The sequence below is a fragment of the Ictidomys tridecemlineatus genome, chromosome 2 (genome assembly GCF_052094955.1).
Source record: "Ictidomys tridecemlineatus isolate mIctTri1 chromosome 2, mIctTri1.hap1, whole genome shotgun sequence".
Taxonomy (NCBI): domain Eukaryota; kingdom Metazoa; phylum Chordata; class Mammalia; order Rodentia; family Sciuridae; genus Ictidomys; species Ictidomys tridecemlineatus.
Window position 1 is genome coordinate 20,600,442 of NC_135478.1, and position 20,689 is coordinate 20,621,130.

General features: G+C 42.1%; 1 protein-coding gene and 1 long non-coding RNA gene across 3 annotated transcripts in view; both read right to left on the minus strand.

The window, feature by feature from the left end:
• LOC144375026 (trafficking kinesin-binding protein 1-like) overlaps positions 1–20,689 on the minus strand; it is a 79,078-nt gene that overhangs the window by 3,969 nt on the left and 54,420 nt on the right. The window contains exon 10 of the mRNA XM_078038062.1: positions 843–945. Coding sequence (XP_077894188.1) covers positions 843–945 — 103 coding nt within the window. The remainder of the gene's footprint in view (positions 1–842; positions 946–20,689) is intronic.
• Positions 7,765–18,967, minus strand: LOC144375028 (uncharacterized). Of its 2 annotated transcripts, XR_013434328.1 has the most exons (7): positions 18,873–18,967; positions 17,111–17,197; positions 16,744–16,830; positions 14,845–14,931; positions 11,627–11,701; positions 10,050–10,184; positions 7,765–8,741 (listed from the first exon to the last, which is right to left on the minus strand). It is a non-coding gene; the product is annotated as an uncharacterized LOC144375028 (long non-coding RNA). The 2 variants fall into 2 exon arrangements; XR_013434327.1 differs by lacking the exons at positions 7,765–8,741; positions 10,050–10,184; positions 11,627–11,701; positions 14,845–14,931 and having other exon boundaries at positions 15,834–16,830; positions 18,873–18,956.

The following is a 20,689-nucleotide window of genomic DNA, read 5'->3' on the forward strand; positions in this document are numbered from 1 at the left end:
ACTCTCTGCCCTACATCTCCTCTCAGCTCAGCGGGGCACAGGGCTGCTTCGTGGTCCTCCTCACATGACCTGCGGAGAATTATTCATAGTTTAAGGTGCTCCTGGGGATGGTTGCTCCCTCTAAGCTGGCCCTTCTCACCTCCCGCCCTTTAAGCCTTACCTTCCATAAACCTCAGATTCTTGCTTGACTGCACCACAGAGGGAATGGCAGAGGGGGGCATTCTGTTATGTTGGGGAGACCACTTTTTCTTTCACGGGAAGGTGTGGAGGGAAGTTGTGCAGCTGATCAAGCCAAACAGACCAACCCACTACATACAAGGCCTCTTGCCAGATGCTGCACTAGAAGGAATTGACCATGCTGGGCTCTGGCTTGGTCTTGGAGTTTTATCATTTGGGTCATTATAGTCTGGCTGTGGTGCATGGTTCCTGGGGCCTGTTCCAGAGGTACAAGGGCTTCCACAGAGCTCCGTAACTCCACCATGAAAGAACGCCATGCTCTACTGGGGCACACATCCAGCAGATTTGGCTGCAGGTCTGTTGGATTTCAATTGTTCACCTGTTTGGGAAGGGCCTGAGAGTAATTCCAGGGCCAAGAAAAGGGCAATGAAAGGTGGGTTGAGGTTTCTCCATCTCCCCTGCATCTGAATTAACAGGAGCTTCAATTCAAAAGCAAAGTTCTGACTCAGCACAGGTGAGTATAAATGCTCCTAAAATGCTCAAGCTGGCTAGAGTTGGCTTTTGAATGAGCTCCTTGACCTCACTTTGCTCCATAGGAAGCCTTGCAGGAAAGGGAGTGCCGGGGTTCACCCCACCTCTGCCCACCAGGGGCCAGGGACTCTTACCTTGGTGTGACCCGCGTGAGCTCCTCTGAAGGATGCAGGATGCGACAGGTGGTGAAGGTGAAGGTGGAGTTGGTCTGTGACATGCACTTCCCAGGGTGGTGCGCTAAATCGGGGAACAAAACATATTCCTTGCATCCAAGTACACCACGGTAAAAACAAAACTCCAGCACAACCCTGAGCAGATGCAAGAAGTGATGAGCTACCTTGTGAACTGGATCTGGGTGAGGAAGGTGGTCCCTCAAAAAACGACCACATTTTTGAGCACTGGTCTGCAGATCATCAGATCCCAGCTTCCGGCCCAATCCAGACAGGGTTCCTCATCATATTCCTGGGCCAGTAGTGGATCCAGTTCCAGGGGGAGGTACTAATGGGCCTTGGGGGTAAATTTGGTTTTCCTCCACAGAGGTCAGGATCTGCTTTCTTCTTTTGTTGCTTTACATGGGCAAACAGATGCCAAAACTCGGCCCAGGGGAGGGGATGGAGCCGGCGGGGAGAGGCACTTGGCACCTGGCAGTTAGGCAAGGCTTGTGCTGCTCCCTTTTCTGCTCACACAAAAAGGGGCACGGGAAGCTGGCTCCACTACTGTCCACCTGTGATTGACATGGTGGGAGGTGGCGATCTCAGCAGCCTCAACAGCAACCTGGCAAGAGTTCCAGAGATCAGGGCCCTCTGGGGTGCCCCAGCTCCAGGACAGTGTCTGACACACAGTGCTGCAAGTGGCATCACTGCTCCCTCCTTGACACCTCCCCCTGGCTCCTTTCTTGCCATTTCTAGGATGTCTGATTTCAAGTGAAGTCGAGAGAGCAACAAGGGATCCTCAATTTATTTCCTTTTAATGTTCCTACAGGTGGTGGTTGAGGCGGCTGAAGATTGTGGTCTGGAGCAAAGTAAAATCACAGGTATTACGACCATGCATCAGAAAGCTGGCGAAGGAACAAGTAGTCACGAGACATCATGATTGTAGAGGTCATCCTCATTCATAACTCAAGCATTAGCGGAAAAAAAAAAAAAACAGGCTGCACCAAAAAGCATGCACAATGATGTCCTGGGATGATCCTCCCGACCCTCCCCACCCACCTGTGCCCCTGCAGCAGCTCAGCCCCCCAGAGACCTCCTGGGAGAAAACGGATTAGGATCTCAGAGGCCATGAGGAGTCAAAGGCCAGGAAGATTCCAAAGGCTGTGAACTAGAAACTTCTAGCTCCTTATGGGACGTTTTCTCTCGGGTTTGACAAAAAAAAAAAAAAAGGCAAACAAAACATAACTGATTGGTGCCCCAAACCCTACAGATCCACACACAGCTGACTGTGTCGTAAAAGAAAACCAGGAACCAGATGAAACAAACAACAAATGATAACCAAAAAAAAAAAAAAAAAAAATGGGAGGCACATACATTGAAGGAAGTCAGGACAAAGCCAAAGCACAAAAATGGTGAGCAGGGCCAGAGGAGCAAGGCAAGAATGCTATGCCCCAACTGTGGTCTGGTGGGGCTCTGTGTGTCAAAGGAGGGTCCCGTGGCCCCTGGCATGGCAAGCAGCCTCACAGCCACTGGGAGCTCCACGCAAATGGGAGGGAGAGGGGGAAAAAAAACATTTAAAATAGCCTTTATGAATCTTTGTTCCTCAAGCAATAAATGAAATGGTTCAGGAACTCAGATAACCGAGAAATTGCTGCAAGCCAAAAAAAATGGATGAAGCTATGAAGAGAAGGCAACCGAACAATCACGATTCTCTTGCTGCAATAAGGTCTAGAAACAGAAGCAACAGAAGGCCTGGAAAAGCCATCCCAAATTTCAGGGATGATGGGTTATTCAGGAAGGAGAGGGGGAAAAAGCAGTCAACAGGTAGAATTAAGACAAAACAGTTGAAAGAGAGAGAACATAAAAAAAAAATCAAATAAGGCAAGGCTGAATTTAACATTAGGAATATACCCCCATCAAAACACATGGCCAGAAGATCAAATGAAAAGGTCACAAATGCACACTTTCTCCTCCACCCCATTAAGTATTAGATCTTTGATCACAACAGGTAGGGTAAGAAGGATGTTTTAGAGATACAGTTGCATCAACAGAAGCAAAACCCATCTTAAACAAATGGGTTTTGGGGATAAGAAAAGGCTGCTAAAAATTCAGAAGTCACCACTCCCCAGAGCAATGGATAGCTTTAGAAGACCAAGGAAGATCAATGAGGGTCAAAAGTGCCAAAGCGGGAGATTCGGCCCCTCCAAAATACCACTGGGATGCCTGGATGCAGGAGCTCTCCCGTGTCACCATGGATGGCCTGGCCTCTGCTGCACCTCCCTTCCTTGGGATGACACAACACAGAGACAGTGAGTCACCTGGGGATGGGCTTGCCAGAGCTCCTCCTGCTTGCCACAGAGAAGCAAAGGGATGCTTGCAACAGCCCTGGGTGCAGGAAGAGAGGAGATTCCCAAACCAAGAGACACATAAAACCTTCTTGTTGGCAGGCAGCAGGGGCTCAGGGTGAGGGTTCACTCCGGAAGTCACCAAGACTATTTCACACACCAAAGCCCCTGCCCCTCTAAAGTTCTTTCAGAAAATGGTAATGTGGGTTCATCTCATGCTGCTCACTTTGGGGACACGAAGGACAGGACTTCTTAGAATTAATGCTTTCTCTACTTAAATTCTTCCTCTCTCTCAACCTGACAAGAAGGTTCCTGGGTACTACAGTGGATGGGGGAGGTATTACACTTGATCTCAGTCAAAAGGCTGAGAAGTGATTGATGTGCAGGGATTAAAATGTATTAATTTACATTTACCAATAAAGAGTCCCACACTTTTCTTATATTCAATTGCTATTCCTCTCTCTGAATTCTGATCCTGATATACAATTTGGTAAGTTTTAAACTCAGTTAATCTTCGATTATTCAAACTCTTCTACGCTGGCAAACTGTAGGTAGTTGGCTTGCAGGTTTTTTCTTCTGAAAACACATCACACATAAGCCCCCGTCTTTGGTGAGCAGCAGGTTCACACACTGAGGGCTTTCTACGGCTGAGAGTCACCCTTCTCTCCTGTTCTCTGATGCAACCCTGGTGCGTTTTCTGCCTGGAGTGGTCCACTTGGTAAGTGGCGCTGACTGCCCATGCTCCATGATGCCTGGTCCTGACTGGAGAACTGAGTAACTGGGATTCTTTGGCTGCCACCAGTGGTAGTAACACAGCAGTAGAGTTGCCATATAAATCTGCATGGATGCTGCCTTGTGGAGCAATCAGGCCTCCTGAAGACTCAGGCTAGAAAGCCCACTGCCTCTCTACAGCCCAAAACAGAGGAGAGGAACACACACAAGGCTGGGGAAGCTCTGGTCGGCCCAGAATCTCCACAACGGCTGAAGGACGACTCCATCTGCTTGCCCACAAAACACATTAACTCATACATTTTAATCAGTCCCAGTGGTGCTCCCCTCCCATCCTCTGGGAAGGGCAAATTTGAAATGTGCTAGGTTCAACAAAAGTTTTTTGCTCTCTAAAAGCCATCACAGAATCTAGTCCTTCAAAGAGCCCTGCATGAGACACAGAGCTATGGAAGAGAGCAACATTCACTGAGTGTGTCTCTAGGGAGATGCAGCACACACCCAGCTGCTTCAAGAGAGGTCTTTGAGATGGAGAAATACTGGACATGCCATGCACCCAAATCTTTTTTTTTTTAAAGGCACATAAATAATTTCTAAAAATACCTGTGGTGCAAATTTCTTTTCAAATGCATCTCAAAATCTTGGAAACAGGGACCCTGTCTTTGTGGTGCACGGAGGCCTTCTATTTTCTCTTCCCCACTCTTCATGGAAAGGACCAACTTGTGTGAAATGAAGGAAATGATCTTGAACCTTTTTTCCTTTTCTTAACCTGACCATGTAGTGTTGAAGCTGCTGTCAGGACTTGGGTCTTTGTAATTTCTATAAATTCATAACCAACATACGCATACACTCCTCCCTGCACCGCTTATTCCAGTAGCTGCCACATTAAGAGTGGCACCCAGGGGCCAGGCTTTTCTATCTAAGCAAAAACAAAGCTACTGTCAGTAAAAGCCACTGTCAACCCAACTTAAAGGCACGACATGAACTAAGCCCTAAGCATATCAGTACATCTTTTGAAAATGCTTGGCTTGTAATGACTTTGAATTTTGTTTAAGGGGAAGTGGAGGGGAGAAGGAGAATATCTCCCTGCCTGTCACCTACATGAGAAATAGCTCCCTTTCCATTAACCTCTCCCCCCTCACACACAAAAAAGGCAAAGCAATGCCTTAGAATTTCTGCCTAAAAGACTAAAATACAGGGGCATAGAAAAATGCTTTAAAGATTTTCCTGTCACTTCATTATATAACTCTGCCTATGAATTTTTCTGGGGAAAAAAAAGTTCCATGATGAATTCATACACAAAAAGCTCCATAAACTCTCACGGGCCCAACAATCCATCATTAATACCAATATGGTAAGAGCGATCAATGTGGTTTCAACTGCATTTCCCTTGGAGTGGGGGATATTATGAAGAGTAGGTTCAGATAAAGTGGCCCATCACTTTAAAAAAAAATAAGATAAAAAGTGACTTTAAACTAAGAAGTACTATACAACTCTATAATGATACTTTTTAAGCCCTTCGTACCAGGCCTCACATGGGCCAGGTAACTCTTCTCTGCTTCTTCAACATTTTTTGGACACAGCCCTGATCTGGTCCTGTAAATCAGAGGAAACTCCAGGGCCCCTGCTGGTCAGGCACATGGAGATTTTAAACCTCATCAGCATAGAATCTTTTTCCAGTTTCTGTACAACTTATTCTTGGTTCCTGCAAAATTAAAAGTCTAGTCATCCTACTATACCAAGTTATTACTGTCTTTCATCTAAAAAGTATGTGATTTAAGAGGTGAACAATTTCACAGCACTGTGCAGAGGGCCAGAAAATCTCTCAAGTGCCCCTGGGATATCATCTAGAGAAGAGATTTTTTTAGAATGCTGTTAAAAGGGCAAGTACAAAAATCTCCATGGATCCTTTGGATGTCAACAAGCTCACCTGCATGCCCTCTGTCTTTCTGTCCTTCTCTCTGTGGCTGACAACAATAAGCAGGGGAGCTTGCCTGGCTGAGCTGTCTGGAGACCTTTCCTGCTAGCGTCTTCAAAGCCAGTCCAAGAGGGCACTCCTCCCTCGCACTGAACCCTGACAGGCGAGTACTTCCACAAAGGCCCCTCCATGTAAGAAGAGTCAAGAGCTGATGCTCACCAGTCAGCACCCATGTGGGAGCCTCTGGACTCTGGAGGGACCTCCTGTGGTTCTCCCAGGTAAGGACACCATAAAGAAACTGCTTTCAGCAAGTGCTCTCTGCTCTGGAAGTTCTAAGCAGGGCTGGCTCTATGCTGTTGGTTTTCGATTCTCATTCTTCATTATTCGACTTCCAAGCTGCAGTCAGTTTGATCCGCTCTGGCTTCACATACATGCTGATGCAAGAGCACAGGGGCTTCCTCCACAGGTCCTGATGTGGGTGGGTGTGGGCAGACTGCAGTAGAGCCAGGCTGCATCAAAAAGTGCTTCCCCACACAAGACACTGGGAAGGAACTTCCCTACACCAAAGACATCTGAAGGCCTGTCAATCAGTGTACCAGCCTTTTCTGTCTGGTTCTGCTGGGTCCCTGGGCCACCTTTCCTTCACGAGCTTATCTGGACCCACTTCTGTGGACATGAGTGTGACTGACTGAAAGCAAGACAGGATACAATCTGATGAAGGTGTACTGCAACTGGCCCCTGCCCTGTGATAAAGCTATAGGAACACATGGCTGCCAGAACTTTCTGTCTGGCTCCTTTCCAACAGGACCTATTCCGTTCCCTTTCCCCACACTCTGTACCTGCTCCTGAATGGAATTTGGACCTATGCATAAAACAAAGATGTGACGAAAGCTGATTCTTGGCTCTCACCTCTGGTGGCCAGGTGTTGGAGACTTAGGGAAATTTTCAAGGCCTGTTTTGACCAAGTGTGACCGCCTTCCAATACCAACTTCAGGATCTCAGCCCCAGTTATGAAAGATCTCTACTGCAGGGTCACTCACTACCAGATCAGATGCCACTGTCTGCATGATTCCAGATATTTCCCCAGGTAAAATGGGCTTCATGTGTATAAATGCTGAATAGACTGACCTGCAACATCTTCTGTGGGCACAGCTTTAATCTCACACTTTCTTCACCTTTAAGGATCAAGGCATCCAAGATAATTCACCTGAATGGTCCATCGGGCCAGCCAACTACTGACTTAACTGTGTGAACTTAACTCTTAATCGTCTGCCACATAGAGGCTCTTCCCTACACATAAAAATCTAAACTACAGAACACTGTCAGGACAAGATATGGACTGTTTCTAATCAAGTGCATTTCCTACGTGAATCAGAACAAAAAAACATGTCACTGAAATAAAGTAAAACTATAATCTAAATATTGTTTAAAATAATCCATTTTAATCATCTAAATTATTTACAGTATAATAACATGGATCCTTTTAAAGACATTGGATTTTAAAAAATCTCCAAGTGATACTTCAAATAACACATTAAAATATATTAATAAAATTTTTTCAGTGCTCAAAACTCCCCCCACCCCTGACATGGGACAGCAGGCTCTAGACAAAAGTGCCTAAAATACAAGTCTTCCCAGTTTCCCCATCACACCAGTTGTTAAGAAAAAAGGTTAATCAACTTGTTTTCAAAATTTCTCCCTATGAAATCTTCCTGGACAGAATGGCAAATCCCAGGACTGTGGCTAAGTGTGGATGATGGACCAAAGCAGAGACCAGACCAGCTGGATACAAATCCCCAAACAGAGGATGCCCCAAGTCTTCTCACCGAGGCTCATCTGTCTGCCTGTGACTCACTGGTTGTATACAGAGAGCCACCTGGAGCCTTGAGGATGATTTATGTACAGAGTAAAAAGCTTTCCACATTCCAAACATCAAAATGGCTCTGTCATTCCCAACAGAGAAAAAAAGAGCCAAGTCAGAGTACATCCTTCCCCCTCTGATGAGCTTTTAGAGATGGGTCTTATCAGGAAAACAAGTTCAAAAGAACTCTAGGTCATTCAAACAATGAGACCATCCCTAAATTACTTTTAACAACCTAGATAATTCCTTTTTGAATTCACATATCTTGAGCCTGACCCTTCTACAGTTTCCTCTGTAACTGTGCATGCCTCACCTCAAATAATGTTGCTAGGGTGGTTTTGCTGCAGGTTTCAGTAAGGAGGGCCTAGGAAGAACAGTCACTGCCTATGGTGACTTTTTAGTCCTCATGACTAGTTTCCTGGCTCCTTTCCACCAGGAGCTGTTCCCTTCCTTTTTACGTAAACCAGTGCTTATGGTTGGGACTTTAGTCCCATCACCAGTTCCCTCTCTCCCTCTGTCCTCCAAGAGAAGTTGTTTGTCAACATGATAGCTTCTGTTCAACTTCTCAAGATGCACCTAATGGTGGTCCTTGAACTTCCTGGATTCACTTTCTACCTGTAAAGCTGTGGGGAGGGCACTGTCTACCCTTTCAGCACAAGTCACTCAGACACTGTTCTTCAAGGACACCTGCCTGCCTGATAGCCACTAGGACAGGGGTAGGATGGCTAACACGGCCAGTTGCCCTTTGTTGACTGTGTAGATACAACATAGATAAGCATCTTCATTTTTGCACAAACTTAATCCGGTAACTTAATTGCTTAAAAAAAATCAAACCATAAGTAAATCTAAATGCCAAACAATTGTCAACTTTACCTATGACTCCTTGGAAGTTGAGAAGAAAGGAAAAAGAAAAGTCAGGCCAAATCAAGTCTCTTGACCACAGCTGTCAGAAATTAGCCAGGGGATGGGAGACACCATGAAGAACCTTGGCTCCTTCCTGCCTTGTGTTTTTGTGAGGAGTGTTGGAGTCTCTGCAGATGAAAATTGTGAATCACAAAGATGAATGTCCTTTCTTCAAAGGTGGTGACTCAGAAATGTTACAAGGATGACAGCACTTTTTCAGTGTCTGTCCCCTTATCACACAGAGCTTTGCAGCATGTGGATCTGGGAGATCCAGGAAGAGTAAAGGGTAACTATCTGGGGCATATCGTGACCACAGACACTTGCTCCCAGGGCCCTGAGTAGAAAGCTTCCCATTCTAGGGGCAACTGAGATGGGTCATTCTACAAACTCAGGCTCACCTTCAGAGACTGGGGTAGGGGAGTGGGGAGGCAAGATCAGCTCAATGTCTTTTCTAGATTCATCTAGAGTACTCTGGAAGAAGTTGATGACATTCTGTTAGGGTTTATTTGGTTAATCACTTTGAAAAATTCCTCTTTGAACATATATAAGCTAGAAAGAAAGTGACATATATGCCTTCATTGAAGTAATTCAAGTCAAAAGGCTGGTCTATCAAGTGTTGTCTGGATCCTGAAAGTTTTCTGGGCTTCTCTCTCTCTCAGTGCAACCCACAGGTAACAGATTCTGTCACTTGCTTTCAGAATGACCCAGAACTCACAATTCCCCTAGCACTGCCCAGGTCATAAACTCAAATGGGGAGTTAAGAACACCTCCATGAAGAAGGTGACACCAGAGGTCAGGTGCTGGATAGGCAGCTCATTATAGAGTCACACTGGTGCAAAAGGCCGAGCTGGCTGAATTAAGGTGAAAGTACAGAGTATCCAGAAGGGCTCCTCCTATTCTGTGCTGGACACCAGGCAAAGGAGGCACCTGGCTGTGGTCCCCTGACAAGTGTCCAACAGACAGTCTGTAATTACTTGGATTTGAACTTGAGCAGAGAGGAAAGCTGGACCACTTGAAAGCAACTGGAACCTGGAACAAAAAGTTGGTACAACCTTTTGCTCCTCTAACCATTGCTGAGAGGAGACCTCACAGGCTTAGCTTCGGCTGCTGAGTGAGCCCCCAGAAAGTCAAGTACAGCGAATGCCAAGCTCAAGAATACCAAAGTCCTCAAATAAGTCCCTCTGAGGCAAAGGAAGAATGTGTTAAAAATTTGATTTTAGGGGCTAGGGTTGTGGCTCAGTGGTAGAGTGCTCATCTAGTTAGTATGCATGAGGCACTGGGTTCGATCCTCAGCACCATATAAATATAAAATAAAGATATTATGTCCACCAAAAACTAAAAAATAAACATTAAAAAATTTGATTTTACATAACAGCTGTCAAACACTCAAAATATATAATAAGTCTCGGAAGAAATGCAATCATGACATTTTTTACCCTCCACAAGTGGAAAATTCTTTTTAGTTCCTTGTGAGTTGAATCCAAGAATAGATAAGGTCTGGATGGCCAATTCTTATCTATTGGCGATAAGGAAGGCATCTTATTTTTCATTTCCAAGAAGTATTTTTGCACCTGTGTTGGGTTTGAGAGAAGATACCAGATGAGGAAAATATATCAGAAAAGGCACTGTTTTACATGTTCTATGATCAAATGAACCTCCGTCTTCAGTAGAATTTATCAAGTTTTAGCTTATAGAACTTTGTAACTCCCCTGGGAAATCTCTAGTCCATTCTTTCATATCAAGTAGAGAAATCTGAGCTCTACCAAATGGTTAATAGAAAAGAAAACTAACCCAAACAGTCACAGGAACACTAGTGTTAACATCAGTCAACTCTATGGAGCTATACTGTCAAATAAGTAGCCACTAGGTATGTGTGGCTATTTGTATTAAAATTTTTGGAAATTCAAATAAAATAAGATAAAAAATTGGGTTCCTAGTTACACTATCACATTTCAAATGCTCCATAACCTCATGTGGCAAGCAGATACTTTATGTATCTCAAAGTTATAGAACATGTTCATCACTGCAGAAAGTCCCGGTGGACAGCACTGCTATAGAGAACACATGGTCCCCAACCTAGCAAACGTTCAGCTTGTGTTTTTTTTTTTTTTTGTTTAACTTTACAATGATGCAAAAGCAATGTAGATTCAGTAGCAACTGTTCTTTGAATTCTGGTCTTTTTCTGGACTAGTCACATGTGGCTCAAGGCTCTCGAGATGCTGGGCAACAGTAGTGAGCACGGATGGCATCCAGTCAGCCATGCAATCAGGAGGGTGCACAACTAAAACCCCGCAGTGGGGTGTGCTGCTAGGCTATGTTTGGTAGGTTTGGCGTACTCAGTGTATTATCTATATCATATTTTCAATATATGATGAATTAATGGGAGTCCTCCATCATTAAGTGGAGGAGCATCTGTATATAACGTGCCAGGCACTGTAAGAGTTTCATAGCATTATCCCATTTCAATCCTCATAACAGCTTGGAGGTTAGTGCTATTATTACACCCATTTTACAGATGACCAAACAAGGTTTGCAGAAGCTAAATAACTTGCTAAAGTAACAAATCTTAAGCAGTAATGCAGGCCCGTCCAGGTGTTTGCACTCTTTTCCCCACTGCATTCACTTCTCTAGAAGCAAAGGGCAGGATCCAGCCTCACCCAGTCTTGCTTTCCTTTACCCCTAACTTGTTTGCCCTGCTGCAGCTCTTGAGGTTTAACAGAGAAAGAGTCTGACTTTCCTGATGAATCACTTTCCTCCAAGTTTTTTCTGTCAAAGAAGATGACAATTTTATGAATCAGGTATGGGCACCTACCATCTTTCTGACACAATTCTCCTGAATTTGGGACGTGGAGAATGATACAAAAGATTATTAACTCTGTTCAGTTATGATTTAAAATCGTTACCAAAAAAGACACTTAAAAAATTTCACAATTTACTGAGTTTACTGAGTTGGTATTAGCAAGTTCTTAATCCAATAAGGTTAATTAGCCATACATATAAAGTGTCAACTTACAATTCTCTGAAGCGTAAACTCATAGATTTTCTTTCCAGCATTAGCTCTGAAGAACTTCCTGTATTCTCTACGTCCCTTTAAGAAGATAAAGCAGATCTGTGGTTACAGCGTGGCCAGCATGTGATCACAAGGATACACCTCTTTTTTAAAAAAAGACAACTTGTGAAACAAGCAATTTATAAGTGTCCTTTCTGGATTGAGTAAACTAATGAAAGCACACTCAAATGGTAGATCTTAAGTCAGAGAAAAAGAAATTGAGAGATGAAAAATGATAATATCAAAATGAATGGATGTTTTAAATACCATTAGTAGGTTTTTAAAATAGATGATTTGACAAGAAACATTTGTGCAAATTTGCCACAAATTAAAATACACTTCAGAAAATATTACATAAGATAATCTCCCTTTAGTTTTTTTTTTTTAAACAAATGCGGGGGAAAGAAATATCTGAGGAACTATATTGATATTTCCAAAAACCTTGCATATGAAGACAGAACTTCAGTGTTGTACACTGAAAACTGAATGTGGCTAAAAATAAAATAGTTATTTTTTAGTATTTTATTAAGTAAAAAATAAAATAGTAAGAAGCTTTTAAACTACCATTATCCTCCGTTCAATTTACACTTAATGTTATCATAGCACTTAAAACATATATTATGGTTTTGATTCACTCTCCCTTGCTACATTGTTTTAATTTATTCTGTATACTGTCTAATGAAGAACAATAACTAAATGAGGAGTTTCTGAATGAATGATACAGCTAACTTTGAAGTTGAGAAATATTAAATTTATTATCATCCTAATATAAATGGGAGAGCCAGGATATAGCAAAATATTACTCTATTTGAATAATCTGGAATTAAGTAGCTTTTTCTTTTGTTGCCAATTTCTTAGGTTTAAATGCACATGTTCAAAATATTTCTACAATAGAAAGCTACCAACATACTAACCAAACTCAGTTTGTACATAAATATCTTACTTGTTAAGACTGTAGATTTCTTTTATAATTTTCTTGGGTTTAGCAACAGTGAGCCCCATTCCTACAAGTAAAGGACCTGGTGGGCCAGAGTGGTCACTGTTGAAGAGACAGGCATGTTCCAAACTGCCTGAGTCCTGCGGTCCCATGCCACCTTCCACCTGCTGCTTCTCTGTCACTAGGTTGGTCCCTCTGGGCATCTGAGCCCCAGACCCACTATACACAACTGAAGATTATTAAGGTTTAAAATTTATGCCATATGCCATAAAGGCAGATCCTCCTTGTATTTATATTCCACTTATAATTTCCCTTTTAGCCAAGGAATTGTTAGATTCACAAATATTTTGAATCTCCAACTTATGATGCTAGAAGGGATATGAAGAAATTGAAAATTTCCTGAAATTATAATAGTTCAGGAAAGCACACAAATTAAGGTGGAACAAGTTGCATGTGAACATCTTTAAACAAGGGATTAGAAGTTCTGCTGTGGTTAGTTCTATCTAGTTGAAACTCATTATAATAACTGAGCTCACTGCAACATGCTTTTTGATATTCTACAGAATAGGTCATTTCTCCCCAAAACATAAACAGTAAAAGGCTGGTGATAACATGCTGGTATATACCATGGAGACCTCTCATGGGCACCAGGAGTCCTAAAAGGTCCGGGTTCAGTGTACTTTATAATCATTTCCAAAAAAAAAAAAATCAAATCATTTCAAAGGGCAAAGCTATTGTTCATATCAATATAATCTGCTTTTAAGAAAAAAAAAGGTAAAATTAATTTCATTTTTGGACTCCAAAGAAGTTTAATCTTATTTTGTAACAATAATAGTGGTAACACCTTAAAATATTTTTGCCTCATTGGAAACTGGGGGAAAAGCTATTTAACTTCTGCTAAAATGACATTTAATATCTACAAGCTGAATTTGTATAGCAGGTTGCTAAATGCACACCTTGAATGCAAAAACATTTGAAATAATATGCAATTAAACCAAGAACTGAAGATAAACATATTTATTACTGATAGAAATTATCACAGAGTAAGAATCCTCACTCAATGTTGTTTACTTCTCTTCTTTTTATGAAAATTACAATGCAAATTAGAAGATGTGACTAAAATGGAAAAATGTTTAGTTTTGTTTGGCATCTAAAAAAAAGCAGTTAACGAACTTTTTCAGAATTCTTCAAACAGAACATCTGTTAAATTCACATTTAAGTTACTTCTTAATTACTTCAAAAATTACTTCATGAGTATTCAGGATTAATAAGGACATTTTAAAGTTTATAGGCTGAACTTTCAGGGGAAATTGTAGAAAGTTCAAAGATTCAGGGATATTTCTAAGGGTTGTTCAGATTCAGAGTCAATGATTTCTCAGTTAATATTTAAATGTTTAGAATAAGATTCAGTGTTATCAGATTAAAGTAAAAATAATGAAGAGGAAATACAGTATAACAAAAGAGGGGGTCTAATTATCCCCAGTAGGCACTATAGATAGATGATTTTGGATGATTCCTTAAGGTGATTAGTAGTTGAATATTAAGAAGGCCAAATCTTCACACTGTCTGAAAGTCATTTTGAAGGTTTTCAAAGCGCAGTCGTATTTACATATTTAATTATGTGTACCCTTGTCCTACTGCAGCAATAAGCATCTCTCTGGAATAAAACCCTGCCCTAATCACAAGGCATTTGAATTTAAAGTTCTCATTAACTGCAAGATCCACTGATCTCTGTCATCTCATTTATGAAAATCCATAAGTTTACTGACACAAAACCCTTTCGTGTCTACGCTGAACAGTTAAGATGATGCTTGCTTTGAAGAATGCTGGACTCCAATCCAAGCAGCCTTTAGAGGAGCAGAAGAGGCAGATGCAGGCAAAGGAAACCCGCTATGCCCAGGCTGGTGACTGTGGGTGGCTGGTCAGCTTTCAGCTCCACCATTGTGCTCTGTCTCATGATTTAAAAAAAAAATATATATGCTCAAAAGATTAACACAAAATCAAACTCAGGTGACAAAGGATCTTTCATAAAATATGCCACATTGTGTATGACTTGACACCTATTAAATTACAATCACAAAAATATTAGCATACATATTTCTTCTCAAAAAGAAAAATCAGGCAAGATGACATTTTATAGACTGTGCAGACCATCAGCAAGCATTATCAGTAGTTCTTTCAGGGTTAGTAGGTGCTAGGCTTTACAGAGTTCACCCTGGGCAGAAAGAAGTGGTAGAGGAAGTACCTTCAGTCCAAGCCAGTAAGCCCAAATGACAGCAACCGCATGCTTACGCCTAGCCTCCTCCTTCAAGCGTTTCAATATCCTTCGAGCCTAGAATGTTTTAGATAGTAAATAAAAGAGACAGCCCAATGCAGACAGCACAAATGACCAGAAAAAGATACCCCACCAAACAGAAAAGCCAATTTATGAATAGGATTCCAGAACAAAAGAGGAACAGAGCAAAACCACTTCAACCCAAGGGATTGGTGTCAAGCTGGCGAGGCTGTTGGTGATTCTGCTCCAGAGGAGGCAATTTGTGTAGCACCCAAATTGTGTAGCAGGGACAAGGTCATTGTCCCTCACCCCCCTGCCCATTCTTCTCCTTTTTTCCCCCCTCCTGTTCTGGCTCTTTGTTTCTTTCTCTACTCTCTTATTCCTTATTGAAGCCTTAGAATGCTGAGTGACACAGTGACCACTAGATTTTCCCTTTTGCTGAGAGTTCATGGGGCCACAGAAGCTGTGAACCTCATTTCAATGAATAAAAAGGCAACTCTCATGAACAACCATTTGCAAAACTGAGAAGAATAAAGGTTGCTTCACTGAAGTGCAAATTAAAAAAAAAAAGAGAGAGAAAGAAAATTTAAAAACTCAAAGAATTTTTTCCAGTTGAAAAATTAGAAGTAGTATGTATAAAAATTAAATGTTAGCTAAGGTCCCAAACAGGGAAATATACTGAAGATTGAAACAAGGCAAAAAGTGAAATAAATACCTTTCAGGTTTGTAAATTAATCTTAGGGAAAAATTAATGCATGCTATCTTAAATGGAAAAAAATAGGCTTAATTTTTTAAGACATCATATAGCACATGACTGGGAAATAAGCTTCATTAGTGGAGAGATCTCAGCAAAAAAACATCTATAAGTCCTTCTGCCCCTGCGAGGACATTTCCCTTAGACGACGAAAGGAACTAGTTTTTTTTTTCACAGATGTTTTAGGAAAAACACCAATGAACAATTTTGGTTAGTTTTTGGCAAACTGAGTTCTTTATGCAGGCAAAGGTTGACTTTTCTCATTTTTTCTCACAAGATGGGCTCCTAATGTTGACAAGGTAGACTTAAAAACAGAGGACTCTGTGGATATTTGTGTCTCTAACTGGAATACACATTTTTAGCAAAGATGACCTTTGGTTTTCTAAGTAACAAAAACATCTAAAAACCTTGTCCCTTGGGGTATGTGAAATGTTCACAGAGCCCAGGACTCTGCCTGGGGATTAGGGAGAACATTTCAGGAGGCCTTTGTTTCTGAAAGCAAACAGCTGATGGTGAAATTCCTGGGATTCTTCGGTGGCAATTATAGCTAGCTTTGCATGAGCACAATTTTCTGTGAAATCAAAGATAACTCTTTTCACATGTAATATTTTGCTTCTAATAATCAATAGCTGCCACATAGAGCCAAAAAATCACAATTTCATTCATGGATTAATTTTTAAGGCATGCATTAAAGGCATTTTCATTGCCAACACATTGAAGACTAATTCAAGTCCAAATCTTAACATTCCCAACATGCCCCCTACCCCCACCCCACCAAAAAAAAAAACCCTCTACAAACGCTGCCAGCATACATCAGTGGAGGGGTGGGGGGTAAGAGGGAGAAACCAAGCATGCAGGTTACTGAAGAGTTTTTCAAAATTAGCAACTATTTACTAATGCCTTATTAGTAAGCAATTAGTTGTTTTGGTCTACACATGCCTAAGCTTCCTATGCACACTACTGATACATCTCCAGGTTTATTAAATCTGGCTGCTAGGACATGCACCAGGCTGAGTCACTACTGATTATAATCATTCATCCCCTCTATGCTAGAGATAAAGATTGATTACTGCAGAATTCCAGAATGGAGTAATGGGAACGCGAGCACCAAGTACCTTAGATCCAAGCCAGTAAGCCCAAATAACTGCAATAGCATGTTTATTCCTAGCCTCCTCCTTCAGCCATCTCAGTTCCCTTCGCGCCTGTGATGCATTTGAAAAGGAGTTACAGAAAAGTTTAAGGCAGGAAAGGTTACTGCTGCTCCCCAATGGAGAAAGAAAAAGAGAGACACACCAGTCACCCCCAAGGTAAATGCAGAAGCATGTGCCACCACCCCACACCAAAATGTTGGCAAGAGTGAGAGGCAAACGCGTGCTCAGTAGCTTAAGCCAGTGAAACACGTTCTGCCCCTTGAAGCTGAGGGTCCATGGCTCTGTGCACATCACTCCTGGCCCATCGCTTTCCTCTGGGCCTCTGGCCTACCTGGGTCCCATGCCAGTAGGCGGCAATGGTTGTGGCTGCCTCCTTACAGCGTTTCTGATGTTTCAGTTCCCGTAGGATTTTTCGAGCCTAGGATACAGAATGACTCAAATAAGGGAATGTTAAAATAAAAAGAAAAAAATTCATAGTAACCAAGAGAAAAGTCTGGAAGAGATGAAAGTCCTAACACCCATAACCCAGTGAAACATCAACATCTTAAAGAAAGGGAAGCCCAGAACAGTCTGAGATGGTCAAGAAGGACAGCATTGAGCCTGACAGGGCAGTTCCACCCCACCCCCAGCACAGGATGAGAACAGCAGCCTCCTGGCCTGAGAGGCAACAGGAAAAATCTAACCACAGCGATGCCAGCTGACACACATCAGAGGAGAGGAGAGTTCTCAGAATGTGGTCAGGGGAACTTTAGAGATAGTACCTCTTTGATCATGACCTGTCTCGAATATAGGTGTAGCTATTCTTTTTATTTAAAAGAAGTTTTTAAAATTTGCTAATAACATTGACCACATGGATCCCAAACTGGTGGCTTCTTTTCAGTAATGGCTGGGAATGGATTTTATGGAAGCCAGGGAAGTATCTGGATTGGAGGTGGACTCCAGGTCCTGCCTCTGCAGTTTCTAGCCTGCAGACTGAGTCTGAAGGTCCAGTAATGAGGTTAGGGAAGACCCAGCAGGCAGCAGTCACTTACTCTGTGTGCTCAGGTCTGCATTTTGACATTTTTTCTGTGGGACAACCAGGGCCTCCGTGGTCAGTTTAGACAAATGTCCACCAATGCTGCTGGACTCCTGGCCTAGGGTATACTCTCTGAAGAAGCCCTAAGCCTGGACGCACCCGGAGCCTCAAAGTATCCTGTCTAGATCCAGACTACTCCATAAAATCTCCCAACAGCACAGGCTCCGAGCAAGAAGTTCACAGACTTTTTCTGTACTGGGCAAGATGGTAAATATTTTTGGTTTTATAGGTCAGATGACCTCTAACACAACCACCTGACTGCCGCTGTAGTGCTAAACAAAAGCAGCTGGATGGTCTGTGCAATGAATGAATGTGATATGTCCCAACAAATCTTCATGGCATTCAAAGCTATATTTTTTATTAAATTTTACATGTCATGAAATCACCACTTTTGCTTTTTCTTAACAACAGTTTAAAATATGAAAGCCATTCTTGGCTTGCTAGTTGTATCAAAAGAGGCCACAGGTTAGATATGGGGCATGAGAGACACAGTTCATTGAACCCTGAACTAAGCAATGGAGGAAGGACTGGAACCAGGTTACTCAACAGTGACCACTCCTTGTCACCCTCTCTCCACTAGACATGGCCAGAGTGCAGGATCTTTTAGTCATGACGGGGCAATCTGCAAGATGGTCATATGGAAATTGCTAGGCTGGGGGTGCTGAAATCGCACAGGACTCGTCACAAGCATGGAAGCAATGGCTGTAAGACCTTTCTGGACCACAGCTTCCGTCAAAAACCTGGGGTAAGGGAATACTGAGATCATGTCCAGTATTGTTTCAAGAACTTCCTGCTTGGAGAACAAAGCTCTCAAAAAGAAAGCTGGTTAGAAGGACGCAGCCAAGACATGGCCATCAGGGCCCCCCACTTGGCCCATAATATTTATTCTTCCCATTGGATTGTTTACTGGGTAGGCAGGAGGCAGAGGAGTTGTCCCCTGCAGGGTAAGCCTAAATACATCATCCTGGGAAGAACCCAAAACCCCCAAATAAACAAAGCATACTTCTTTTAGACTCACCTTCCAACCCAGGATATATGACTGAATTACCAAGGCAGAACTCTTTATCTGCTGATACCTCTTTTGTTGCTGTAGGATAAAAGAGGAAGATATTAGCAGCTGTATTTATATATATATCTGTGATCCGGACACTGCAAGGCTGAGAAAGGATATTCACTCACTTAGTTACAAAGGACCCTATATCATTCACACTTCTTCTGTAAGCAAACACATCAAGAACCAAAATAAAAAAGTCTAAAATTATTACAGTAAATTCAACGTACACATCAAGATAACCAAAAATTAACTTCCAAATGGCTTAGGAACCACCCCTGTCAACACCTATTCTACACTGTTCTAAGGCTGAGCCTCATATTCTGATGGACCCATCTGCTTTTGAGTGCTCTCTCTTCTTGGTGTCACTTGTCACATGCAACTTATTGGGCCCACCTTGAATCTCCCTAATTTCCTTATAAGTTTGTTGTTTTCACCCTGCTTCCAGACAGGAAATCGGGTAAAAATTTCTGTACACCCGTATCAACTGATTGAACATTTATATATGCAGCCCCCATTAGAACAAAACCATGAAAGTAAAGATGAAAGTTTGGAGTGAGGACTGAGTAGTGAGGGAGGGAGGAACTTGGCTGTATTTTTTTTTTTTTTTGCTGCTTTTTATTCATTTGGAATTTGTTTTTTAAAACTGAAAACTTCACTTCTTCCCCTCAAACCTCCCCCACGCCCAGTGGAATTCCTAGTCACTTTGAAAATGGGCTATGTCTCTCTAACCTTTGTAAGGCTAGGAAGACAGAAGTGTCACTGTAGGAGCCCATCAGCGAGGGCCATATACACATAACAGAGTATACCTGAATTCAGTCTGTCCACCTCAAGGGCAGTCCATTCAGTGACATCTGAATTCAGAGTGCATAACATCAGCAGCAATGTCATCTCTGATTATGAAGGACAATGCTGTGTGTACATATTTGGCCTGGTAAGAAAGAGAACACCTTTCAGATATTTTTGCTTTCAAAAGTCAATTCATAAAGTTAAGAAAAGTCAGTCACATTGGTTGCTTGGAGAGAAAAAGCTTAGTTGAGTGACTGATTTTTTTTTTTTTTTTTTTTTTTTTTTTGCTTTCAACCAGTTGTCATGGCATTGTGTAAAGAGAATCTCAGTGCCAGGAGACTGTGCTTAGGGTGAGAATTCCAAGTTTTTGGAACCTCCTGCTATTTATGAAAAGATTTTATTTTGCTATCTTACAAAAAAATTAGCATTGAAGAAAACACATTACTTTCAACATTGGGTAAAGGGTATGAAAGAAATTTTTTATGCATTTGTGATAAAATTCCAAACTATGGTCAAATCTGTGTTTAAGGAACCTTGGCTCCTTCCTGCCTTGTGTTTTTGTGGGGAGTGTTGGAGTCTCTGCAGATGAAAATTGTGAATCACAAAGATGAATGTCCTTCCTTCAAAGGTGGTGACTCAGAAATGTAACAAGGATGACAGCACTGGGTCAATTCATCTTTTTCAGGGTCTGTCCCCTTATCACACAGAGCTTTGCAGCATGTGGATCTGGGAGATCCAGGAAGAGTAAGGGTAACTATCTGGGGCATATGGTGACCACAGACCTTTACTCCCAGGGCCCTAAATAGAAAGCTTCCCATTCTAGGGGCAACTGAGATGGGTCATTCTACAAACTCAGGCTCACCTTCAGAGACTGGGGTAGGGGAGTGGGAAGGCAAGATCAGCTCAATGTCTTTTCTAGATTCATCTAGACTCCTCTGGAGGAATTTAATGACATTCTGTTAGGGTTTATTTGGTTAATCCCTTTGAAAAATTCC